The following is a 12,325-nucleotide window of genomic DNA, read 5'->3' on the forward strand; positions in this document are numbered from 1 at the left end:
GCTTCTTCACCCTCTAATTGAACATACGGTCCTAATGGACCCTGTAAAAGAGTGTGAAGAAGCTATGGAGACTGCGGCAAGGAGCCTGCAGGTCGGCTGTCCGCAGGACTTGGGTGGTACGAGAAGACATGGATTCGATCCCTGCTCAGTCTGCGTGGAGTTTGCATGTTCTCCCCATGTCTGTGTGGGTTTCCTCTGGGTGCTCTGGTTTCCTCCCATATGTGCCAGACATGCTCTTCAGGTTCACCCATAGTGTGTGAGTGACAGAGAGAGTGTGTTCCACTGATGTATGGATGAGTGACCCAGTTTAAGTAGTGTATCTAGCAGTGTAAGTTACTTTGGAGAAAACTGCCAGCTAAATGAATAATAGTAAGCATTAACCATTTCTACATGGATTGGCCTGGCAGTGCAAGTTTTCAGCAGACTTAATAACATCTGGAAGTCATTTGTGCTGCATGCCAGGACCAAACTGAAAATCTATAAATTGAACTTGTGCTCGGGGGTGCGGTGGCGCAGTGGGTTGGACCGCAGTCCTGCTCTCCGGTGGGTCTGGGGTTCGAGTCCCGCTTGGGGTGCCTTGCGACAGACTGGCGTCCTGTCCTGGGTGTGTCCCCTCCCCCTCCGGCCTTACGCCCTGTGTTACCGGGTAGGCTCCGGTTCCCCGTGACCCCGTCTGGGACAAGCGGTTCTGAAAATGTGTGTGTGTGTGTGTGTGTGTGTGTGTGTGTGTGTGTGTGAACTTGTGCTCAGTCCTGCTGGAGGATAAACAAAAAGACTGACAGGCTGGTCAGAGGTTTTCAAGGTTGATGCCTCTGATGAATCCTCAGGGCCTGCTGGGAACAACAGGTAAGTAATAGAGAAATAAGTGAACAGATGGGCATTAACATCATTACAGATGAAAGAGAGATGTTGGAGATGGTTGAGCCACATACTGCATGAATATGACCGGACACCCCTATGTAGCACTCAGATGGACACCACCCAGCAAGTTAAAGAGAGGTAGACCCCTGGGCACCTGGAGAAGGACAGTTGAAGAAGAGATAAAGAAGATGGGCAAGACCTGGAATGAAATCAGCTGACTAGCCCAGGATTGCAGGTACTGGTGGAAATTCATGAGTGCCCTGTGCTCCACCTGGAGCGAAGAGGATTGGTGAATGAATGAATTAAGGAATCAGGCATTAGTAGCGCAGACTCCAGATATGGAAGAAATGTACCAAGAGGCCACAGAAGCAACAGTTTAATGCACATTTGAAACAGTGCTGGTCTTGGGCCCCTTCTTTTCCATCGAAACGTAATGCTTTGGTTCTGTCATCACCTCTCACAGGTTCTCTGATCAGTGCCACACTGGTGACACTCAGCTCTGAGTGACTGGCCTCCATCTACAACTCAGACCTTTCCAAGACTGAGATTCTGTATCTTCCAGCAGGTCCATCAGGATCACTATCAAATTTTATCATTTCATCTGCTTCATCGGTCAAGATCCTGGGAGTAACAATGAGCTCGAGTCTCTACTCTACCCAACAAAAGGGGACAGCTGGTAGTGTAGTGGTTAGTGCTACTACCTTTGGACTCAAAAGAAACAGGTTTACTTCCCACCTCTAGCTGTAGTCCCCTTAAGCAAGGTATTTACTCTAAACTACTCCAGCAAAAAAATTATCCAGCTGTATAAATGTAAGTACCTTTGGAGAAAAGCATTGGCATAATGAATAAGGACAGTCAAGACTTTTGAGAGGATCAGTGGTACACCCCCGGCTTACCCATCAGGTCCTGTACAAGTCCAGAAGGAGGAAGTGCACATGGACACAAACTCTTTACACTTCTCCCCTCTGGCAGGTGTTACAGAGCACTGTCCACCAGAACATCCAGATAGAAGAAGAGTTTTTTCCCTCAGGCCATCACTCTCATGAATAGTTAACCCTCCCTATAGGTCTCGTGTCAGCGCAACAATATCCCATCACTTTTGTAATTTCCTTCTTATTTATTTACATTTTTGTATGTACGCTATTATTTATATTCTCGTGTATAATCTGTAAATATGTTAGTTATTCTGTAATTTTGTGTCAGCTGTTTGTTATCTGTAAATACTAGAAGCATCAAAAACCACAGCAAATTCTTTGTGTTTGTCAGCACACTTGGCCAGTAAAACTCATTCTCACTCACTCACTCACTCACTCACTCACTCACTCACTCACTCACTCACTCACTCAGAACCGCTTGTCCCATACGGGGTCACGGAGCCTGACCCGGCCACACAGGAGGGGACACACCCAGGACGGGACACCAGTCCATCACAAGGCACCCCAAGCAGGACTCGAACCCCAGACCCCCCAGAGAGCAGGACCCGGTCCAACCCACTGCGCCACTGCGCCACCGCACCCCCCGTCATTCTCATTCACTCATTCTCAAATGTAAACATTGAACCCATAACTCAGTCATGTAAATCTTAGTACACAGCTGATGGTCCAAGCCTCTGGTGATATTTTTCCTGGATTATTGCACATCCCTTCTGTCTGGACTTTCAGCCTCCCCAGCTGATCCAGAATGCTATGGCACAGGTTGGGTTCAACTTGCCAAGGTGCTACTGTTCATTACATTTACATACATTTATTCGTTTAGCACAGGGGGTGCGGTGGCATGGTGGTGCAGTGGGTTGGGCTACAGTCCTGCTCTCCGGTGGGTCTGGGGTTTGAGTCTTGCTTGGGATGCCTTGTGGTGGACTGGCGTCCCATCCTGGGTATGTCCTCTGGCCTTACGCCCTGTGTTGCTGGGTAGGCTCTGGTTCCCTGCAACCCTGTATGGGACAAGTGGTTCTGAAAATGTGTGTGTGTTTAGCAGATGCTTTTCTCCAAAGCGATGTACATCTCAGAGAAAATACAATTTGTGCATTATATTAGGAGAAAGAGGGACATTGTTGCAGATATGTGATTCTTAACTAAGCCTAGTTTGTTGCTTTCCACTTCATGCACCGATGTTCATCACAGGAGTAGGTGCACAAAACTCAGGATAGACTAATCCTGATCACCTTCTTACAGATTTTTTTTTTCCATCTCCCCTCCTCATCAACAGTCTGATTTTAAAACAGTAAAATTACTGCCCTCTAATGTCATAATGTAACAATTACATGTATTAGCAGTTCAAGCCTGTCTACCGTGGCCTGGACAATTGAATTCCCCTGCAGGGATTGATGAAGCATCCTGAGCTATTGTATAAGCCACACCTATTTGTGTGTGTGTGCAAAGGTGTAATCCCTTCCACACACACTGTCTGAACCGCTTGTCCCATAGACGGTCGCGGGGAGCCGGAGCCTAACCCGGCAGCACAAGGCATAAGGCTGGAGGGGGAGGGGACGCACCCAGAATAGGACACCAGTCCATCACAAGGCACCCCAAGCGGGACCCGAACCCAAGACCCACCGGAGAGCAGAATCCAGTCCAACCCACTGCGCCACCACACCCCCTAATCCCTTCCACTTTTGTTTATATGAGACACCGTGCAGGGGATCTGCTACTGGACACTGATGAGCCACACATGTACCACGCAGAATGGAGTCCACTGGTGCAGCAGCTGGCTGGTCGTCATGGAAACGGCCCCTGGAATGGAGAAGCCGACAGTGGAGCTGCTCTAACATACATCATAACATACTCAAGTATAACACATACACTGTATTCATAAAGAACTAACGGCACGTTTATCAAGCTCATGTATTCATAGAGGAAATTCTCATTGGCCCAAATCAAAGAGGGCATTGAGATCCTTCTTGAATTTCTCTGGCTTGTGCATTCATGAACTGTATGACCACACATTACCTCCGCACTGATAAACTGCCTGAAAACAGAAGTAAGAGCACACAGCTAAAGGGGGTTCTCTGTTACTCCAACAAACTGATTGTTAGTCTGAGACATTTTCAGTAGGCCTACGGTGAAGTAATATTCAATATACAGTTCCATCCAGCAATGGTAACACTCAGTGGTTCAGGGTCATGGTGGTCCGGAGTCTATCCGGGAAAAGGGAGGGGCGCAAGGAAAAGCTCAATAAATCTCTAACACACCATCTGTCGGATTACTTTTGCATTTCCGTTCAGACTCAGTTCCATAGGCAGCTATTTGTGTAATGTTTTGCAGGCAATGTGCATCAGGCAAACAGCCTGCAAGAATAATCGGGTGGCATGGTGGCACAGTGAACAGTACTGCTGTCTCACATTGCCTGGGTGTTGCAAGAGGAGAGGGGTTCGATCCCTGCTCAGTCTGTGTGGAGTTTCCATGTTCTCCCTGTGTCTGTGTGGGTTTCCTCTGGGCGCTCTGGTTTCCTCCCACAGTCCAAAGACATACTGTTCAGGTTCACCCATAGTGTGTGAGTGACAGAGAGAGTGTGTTCCACTGATGTATGGATGAGTGACCCAGTGTAAGTAGAGTATCTAGCAGTGTAAGTCTTGGGGTGCTCTTGTTTCCTCCCACAGTCCAAAAACATGCTGTTCAGGTTCCCCCATAGTGTGTGAGTGACAGAGAGAGTGTGTTTCATTGATGTATGGATGAGTGATGAGTGTAAGTAGTGTAAGTTACCTGGTGAATAAGGTGGGTGGGCTGGTAACAGTACATGGACTTCATTGGAAGTTGCTTTGGTAAAAGTATCTGCTAAATAAATAAATGTTAATGTAATCGCATCTCTGTATTTAAAGCTCTTCGTCTGTTGTGAAGTGTTCCTTAGTTTGTATCGACCGAATATGTGTCCTTTCCTGGAGAAAAAATAAAATGTAACTGTCCATTTTTATTGGTGATCACAGCGTGTTTTGTCGCAAACGTACTATTATTATCATTTCGAGTAAGCGAAAGCTTATGGTACCATAACTCACATTGTTTATATGGTAAACTAAATATAAGTGATTTTTTTAGACAGTGGCAATACCGCCAACCGCAAGCAGCTACAATACTGTATTGTCTGTACAAAGTTGTCAATAAAGTTATTCAAAACTGGATACACAGGATTGGGCGACTGTCTTTCTGTGGTCATGGATTGGTTTACTGGGGCCACGTGATCTCGTGTCGAATGGCTGCCTCCTCGTGCCATGTGTGGTAGTTTTTGCTACACTTGAGACGCGTTAGGGAACAGTATTTACCTCAGAATAGCGTAAGTACACGGTAAGGATGACGTAAGGAATAGTTATACGCCGAATTTGAGTGTTTTCGATGTCACTTGACTACGTTTGTGATTTTAAAGTTCCGTATGTGCTATTATGACGTGTTAATCGTCCGCTCAGTGTGAGTTTGTTAATCAAATACGAAATAGTCTCTTCTGGTCATCTGTCCAAAATGTCTGTAAAACGGATGTCCTCTTAACATCTGTGATGATGAAATTGTTTCTTCAAAATAATAAGTATGTCAGAATTAATACTGGAATGGGCAGTCTATTTAAAAATGATAAGTTAAGTAGCAAATAATAACCCAGGCAGGGAGAGTGGAAAGACTGAGTAGATTCAAGATTGCTGGATATCTATGTACTATGACCAGAAAGTTTCCAAAGTTAAATATTATCTTTTAGTCATCTAATTTTTCTGTGTTTAAATTGAAATGCCTGATCAGTATTTAAAAAAGTTCACACACTAGGCTAGGTACATACAAGTTTCTTAAGGTGAACTGTGATATAACATTATATGCTCTTTGTTTAAACTGCTTAAAATGCTATTTTCCCCAGGGCAATGAAAACCAACAAATTCCAGTCCAAGAAGAAGGGCTCCATGAATTTAAAGAAATCGGCTAAACGTGGGATCAATGTCAGAGGTAGCTGGAAGGTAGTGCAGCTTGATCCCAGTCTTTTCCCAGAGGAGGACATAGGGGAGCTTGTAAGCTTTGAGGAGCTAACAGACTACCGTCTGGTGGACTCGCATAAGGTTGCTCTGAAAGAGGATAACAAGAAGAAGAAGAAAAAGAAAGAGAGGGAGAAGAAAGGACAGAAAAGAAAAGCAAGTGATGGAGATGAAATGGAAGCGGGCATTCAGGAGGCTGCAGATGATGGAGGTGGGGAGGAGGAGAAGGAAGAGGAGTCAGAAACACCATCCAAAAAAAAGAAGAGAAAGATGCGTGAAACAGATGATAGTGTTGGTAATGTCTCCACTGTAGAAGGGAATGGTGCAAAAGCAAAACAGGATAAAAAATCTGAACACAGTCCAGCACTGGAGTCTTCAGCAGCCTCTGAGAAAATCAAGAAAAAAAGGAGGGTAAAAAATTTGAAGGAACCATCCACAGAGAGCCAAACTACATCTAATACTAAGGTACCTAGTGATTCAGGATCACCTGCCAAAGTTCCATTATTCTCCAAAAGGAAGACAAAGAATTGGACCAAAGTTGCACTCTCTGGCTCTTCAGGTCATGAGACAGATGTGTCTGCATGGAAGGACCTGTTTGTCCCGGAACCAGTCCTGGATGCTCTGTGTTGTCTTGGGTTTAGTTCACCAACACCAATCCAAGCTCTTGCTCTGCCTCCTGCCATCAGGGACCGGTTGGATGTTCTTGGAGCAGCTGAGACTGGTAAGCAGCTGACACCTTCTTTAGCTGAACTGGGGATTTATATTAATGGCATTGATGTGATTATATTTTAGTTTTTATAGTATGGCTAATACAGCCTGTTTTCCTGAACATCAAAAAAGCGTTAAGGCACATGATCTATGTATCTTGTCTGAATAATTCTTTCACTTTTTGCATCTGGTGCAGCTTTTTTTTTTTTTTTTGTACTGACTTTCTGATGAAAATGTTTTAAATCAGTTACTGGATGAAGAAAAATGAAAGGGTTAGCCTTGGCAGCAGTGATCAACCACTGTGGGAAGATGTTTTTTATAATTTTTACATCATGTATTCATATTTTTGTTTTGTTAATCAAACCATGCAAAATTACCAACCTCACAAGAAAGAAAAGAAGAGAAAATTGTCTCTGCTGTAATCAGTTTGATTCCTTTTCTTCACAGGCAGTGGGAAAACACTGTCTTTTGGAATTCCCATGATCCATTCCATCTTGGAATGGAGGAAAACACAGAATATGAAGCCCAAAGAGGGGACTGTAGATGAAAGTGTGACCGAGGCTGTCAGCAAATCCGAGTCTGAGCAGCCAGCAAGCACAGAGGAAATAGGACGAGAGGAATGTGGTGATACACTAAATGATGAAGGCAGTGATGATGATGAACAAGATGTACCAGAAGATGATATGGAGGATGATGACAATGAAGACATCAATTCTCAGCAGCTTGGTTGTGTTAAAGTCATAGAAGATGTGGAGTTTGACTTTGACATCACTGGTAAGACTGGTGATTTGAAATCCCAAGCCATTCAGAAACAGCCATTACTGGGACTGGTTCTAACCCCAACCAGGGAGTTGGCCGTTCAAGTGAAGCACCACATAGATGCTGCCGCCCAGTTTACAGGTATGTATTTTTAAAAAAAAAAAAAACTTTTCTCCAGAAAGTTAACTACCGTTTAACTTTTGTCCAAGATAATTTGCAGCGCTTAATACACCATGATATGCACACTATGGGGAAATTACATTCCCCAGTTCATCTAAAACACCATGGGGAAAACAGGAGCATGTGGAGGAAACCCCCGTGGAACATGCAAATCACATAGACTAAGCCTGCCTCAAATCCACAGCCTGGGAGCTGTGGTGCACCAGTGCTACATGCAGCATTTTTTTGGGGGGTGTAATACTTCCTCTGAATTTTGCCTTCAGTTGAAGTGTTTATAGTTCTCCTTGAGGTTCAACTGTCCACAGACAATACATTCTGAAACTCTTAAGACAAGTACTTTCTTTAAAAATGGAAGATCACATAGGGCCCTTAAGGAGCATTAGCACTGATTGGATCTCTCATTGCTTATTTATGAATTGCTGTTCTTGCTGAATAAATTATAGCTGATAGCTGACAGTAACAAAGTTGTTTAACCCTTCTTTTATGGCCAAGGTATAAAGACTGCCATTGTTGTCGGGGGTATGGCTCCGCAGAAGCAAAACAGGATATTGAAGCGACAACCTGAAATAGTAATTGCCACCCCTGGCCGACTTTGGGAGCTCATTAAGGAGGGACATCCCCATTTGCAGAACCTCGGGCATCTCAGGTATAACGCAGGTTTGAAAATTATTTAAATGTTACCCATACATCATGTTACATTGTTTTCTGAATGAAGGTTTACCTGCACTGTGCATACAATGTGATGGGAAGTACAGAGTGAGACTTATGGAAATGTGTATTGGAAGACTGCTGGTGGTTGACCATTCAGAAGTAAACGGGTCAAAGTTTTGTTTTTACCATAGCCTTGTAGTTGGTCAGAGGAGTAACTGTTGAGGTAAACTCTGTTAATCGCTGTCATACAAGGCGTGATAAGCTGATTTCGGTCCACAGGTGTCTTGTCATTGACGAGGCAGACCGAATGGTTGAAAAAGGTCACTTTGCAGAGCTGGAGAATCTGCTAGAGATGCTCAACAATACTCAGTTCAGTCCAAACAGGCAGACTTTTGTGTTCTCTGCAACACTGACCATGGTGCACCAGCTGCCCAGTCGCATCTGGCAGAAAAAGAAGGGTAAAAAGCAGGATCACCGTAGCAAACTGGAGATCCTCATGGAAAAAGTGGGAATCAAGGCCAAGCCCAAGATCATAGATCTCACCCGAAAGGAGGCCACAGTGGAGACACTGACCGAGACACGGATCCATTGTGACAAGGATGACAAGGACTTCTACCTGTACTACTTTCTACGGCAGTACCCAGGCCGCACCATGGTGTTTGCCAACAGCATTGACTGCATCAAGCGACTCACGTCCTTGCTCACTATACTGGATTGTGCCCCTTTACCCCTGCATGCCAACATGCACCAGAAGCAACGCCTTAAGAATCTGGAGAGGTTTGCTGAGAAAGAAAGGTGAATATTCAATCAGGTGTTTTGCTGATACGTTGAATGAGCTATGAGTGTAGTCCATGACATTTGGTTTCATTGTTTTTTAACTCCTTTTTGACTGTAAGATCCTCAGATAAAGCTATAATAAAAATACTCTAACACTTAGCCTGTTCAGGAAGCATAGGGAGTGAGATGGGACACCCTGGACAGGATACCAAAGCATTGCAGTGTAACACTTGTTAACTTTAGACATCATTAAAACAAAATTCATTTAAAATTACTGAAAATATAAAATAAATAATCTCTATAATCCCTTTTTTAATGCTAATTGATGACCAATTCATTATTAATACAATAAATGAAAGCTTAATATAGATGTCCCTCAATTTATTTACAAGTAAGTTTCTGTAAAAAATCTTGGATATATAGTAGCTGTAATTAATATTTTGCTAGACTTTTCACTTAAACATTTTGATGAACTTCAAGTTGCAATAGAATTAAAACTAATTTAAAATGAATGGAAATAAAAGCACCTTTCCATAAAACTTTGATTCACAGCTGACTTGTTGACTGATTCATCTCATAAATATGCAGTGTTGCTCAGCTTGTCACTGATCAGCATTTCTGATGAATATTAGGCAGGAGGTGTAAACATTGTAGGAGTCGCACTGCTATTCTGTTTGTTTGCATTTCACTGCCGGCTAACTGTTGTACACGGAAGTACGACTTTGCTCCATAACATATATTTTATGAAACAGTACAGTGATAACGGGGGGCACAGTGGTGCAGTGGGTTGGACCGGGTCCTGCTCTCCAGTGGGTCTGGGGTTCAAGTCCCGCTTGGGGTGCCTTGTGATGGACTGGTGTCCTGTCCTGGGTGTGTCCCCTCCCCCTCCAGCCTTGCACCCTGTGTTGCCGGGTTAGGCTCCGGCTCCCCGTGACCCTGTATGGGACAAGCGGTTCTGACAGTGTGTGTGTCTGTGTGTGTCTGTGTGAGTACGGTGATAAAAATACGATTTAAAAAACTAAATTTGAAAATGTTAGTATTTTTCAAAATTTATAACTGGAACATTTTGTAACATGCGGGGCCAATAAAAATACATATGTTAACTGCAAGGTATGCTCTCTCCTGTGCAGCTCTGTGCTCCTCACTACCGATGTGGCAGCTCGAGGTCTGGACATTCCCAACGTCCAGCATGTGATCCACTACCAGGTCTGTGTCAGTGGAAGTTTCTGTAGCCAGTTATCACAGCCTTCAAGCAAAGCGTTTACCCACTTCTTCGCTGTTTCAGGTGCCACGAACATCGGAAACATATGTTCACCGCAGCGGCCGCACAGCCAGGGCTAGTAAAGAGGGTCTCAGCCTGCTTCTGATTGGTCCAGATGATATGATAAACTTTAGAAAAATATACAGAACACTTGGAAAGGATGAGGATCTACCAATATTTCCCATACAAGTCAGATGCATGGCTGCAGTCAAGGTTTGTCTTTCTTTCTGCCATTATTTTGACTCTTGGCAGATCTTGAGTTAAACACAAAGTTACATGTGACTAGTGTACTTTTTGTGGTCTGAGGTAATATGCACACCGAGTTGCTAACACAAGATGCCTTCATAGGAGCGTGTTAACCTTGCTAGGAAGATTGAGAAGATTGAGTACCATAACAGCAGGGAGAAGCAGCACAACTCCTGGTTCAAACAAGCAGCAGAAGAACTTGACATAGAACTGGATGATGATGTTCTTCTGGGTAAGGATTCCTGGGAATGTAGTCGCTGTTGTACTGCATTGATACCTGAATTATGCAGCGGGAAATTTTAAGTAATAATCCAGTCATAGATCTGGGATGGATTTAGAGGGACACTGCTTTGTAAACCATGTATGCAAAGGTCAGTAAATATTAAAAGCTCAAAAGTTCCACAGTTTATAGAGTACTCTTTTGTCAAACAACATTTAGATTGGCATATTATAAAGGGCAGCAGATAGTATAGTTTTTAGAATAATCCTAAAGGTTGCTAGGTTAATTTAGTGGAGGGATCCCCCTTATTGCTGTTGATCATGGTTTTTAACTTGGTATGTCTTTTCACGTCTGTGTGCCTCTTAGGACGGGGGAAAGATGAAGCTGAAGAGAGGCAGCAACAGAAGATGATTAAGGGCCTTAAAAAACACTTGCAGCATCTGCTGCAGCAGCCAATTTTCCAGAATGCCATGAAGACCAAGTACCCCACACAGATGGGGAAGCTTACCTTGCCTAAACTTCCACTCGCCAATGTGGAGACCGCCCTGGACAGCCTGAGCAAACAGAAACAGAAGCAGAAAGGACATAAGAAGAAGAATCAGAAACAGCAGCAGTAGCTACCACTCTGAAACATAATTTTTAAACTGGGCAGGAGTTTATAAATGTTTTATAAAAAATGTTTTATGAATGCATATTATCTGTCCCTCTGCTACTTTCTTATGTTCACACAATAATATTGTAAAAGTGATACAAGAGTTTAATACACTTTTGTTAAATGGTAACAAACACTGTTAGGAATTTTTTGTCAGTTGTATCTCTAGTTGCCAGTATTTTCAGGGATGCATTTCAGCAATTTTGTCTACTGTACTAGCAGTAGAAAGTATACAAGCTTTTTGGTACATTGGCTATGTTCCTGTGCAGTAAGGAAGACCATTTGATGTTTACTTGGCTGCACCGATTCCTTGTGACATTCTTGGACAATGGCAACCTGATACATAACAGTTCTCTTCCTTCCAGACATTTAAAGTGGTTGAGTCCAACCTCACCATCTCGGTGGAAGCCATGTCTATGTCCACACTCACATTCAACAGAGCAATCTCAGTTTGTCACATTCCATCACTATATATCCACAGCTATATTTTATGGGTTATGCTTGAGAAAGATGATAGAAATGAAGGTAGGAAATCATCTGTTGCTGGAACCTCTCCATGAAAGTTGATTGCATTTACCCTCACGAAAAATGCTATCCTGGAAAGTAATCCTGTGTACTGAAACGCTTCTGTAAACAGCTGAAAGAAGTGTGTTTCAGGCACAAGAACCTGAGGTACTGAACTGCAGTTTTCTAGATATTCTGCATGTTAAGAAGCTCGAATATGATGAGGATTGTTTCCTTTGCAGTGCTCCAAGACACTGGAAAACAAAACTTTCCGATAAAGTATCAATTGGATACACCAAGTATTTATTGCATTCTCTATTACATTCATGTGCGATTTCAAATCTCTGAATACACACACACACATTTTCAGAACCGCTTGTCCCATACAGGGTCACGGGGAACCGGAGCCTACCCGGCAACACAGGGCGTAAGGCCGGAGGGGGAAGGGGACACACCCAGGACAGGACGCCAGTCCGCCGCAAGGCACCCCAAGCGGGACTCGAACCCCAGACCCACCGGAGAGCAGGACTGTGGTCCAACCCACTGCGCCACCGCACCCCCCATCTC

At 43.8% G+C, this 12,325-nt stretch overlaps 1 protein-coding gene across 2 annotated transcripts; it reads left to right on the top strand.

Annotated features, from left to right (window-relative positions):
• Positions 1 to 5,026: 5,026 nt before the first annotated feature.
• ddx24 (DEAD (Asp-Glu-Ala-Asp) box helicase 24) lies at positions 5,027 to 11,331 on the top strand. 2 transcript variants are annotated; one of them, XM_018727327.2, is made up of 9 exons: positions 5,027 to 5,135; positions 5,689 to 6,521; positions 6,956 to 7,408; positions 7,940 to 8,093; positions 8,378 to 8,893; positions 10,006 to 10,081; positions 10,161 to 10,349; positions 10,485 to 10,614; positions 10,969 to 11,331. In XM_018727327.2, the coding sequence occupies exons 2-9, from the start codon at positions 5,693 to 5,695 to the stop codon at positions 11,217 to 11,219; spliced, it is 2,598 nt and encodes an 865-aa protein (XP_018582843.1). In that variant the 5' UTR covers positions 5,027 to 5,135; positions 5,689 to 5,692; the 3' UTR covers positions 11,220 to 11,331. The 2 variants fall into 2 exon arrangements, with proteins under 2 accessions (XP_018582843.1, XP_018582842.1); XM_018727326.2 differs by having other exon boundaries at positions 5,027 to 5,124.
• The last annotated feature ends 994 nt before the right edge of the window (positions 11,332 to 12,325 follow it).

Source organism: Scleropages formosus, chromosome 15, assembly GCF_900964775.1.
Source record: "Scleropages formosus chromosome 15, fSclFor1.1, whole genome shotgun sequence".
NCBI classification, from domain to species: Eukaryota; Metazoa; Chordata; class Actinopteri; order Osteoglossiformes; family Osteoglossidae; genus Scleropages; species Scleropages formosus.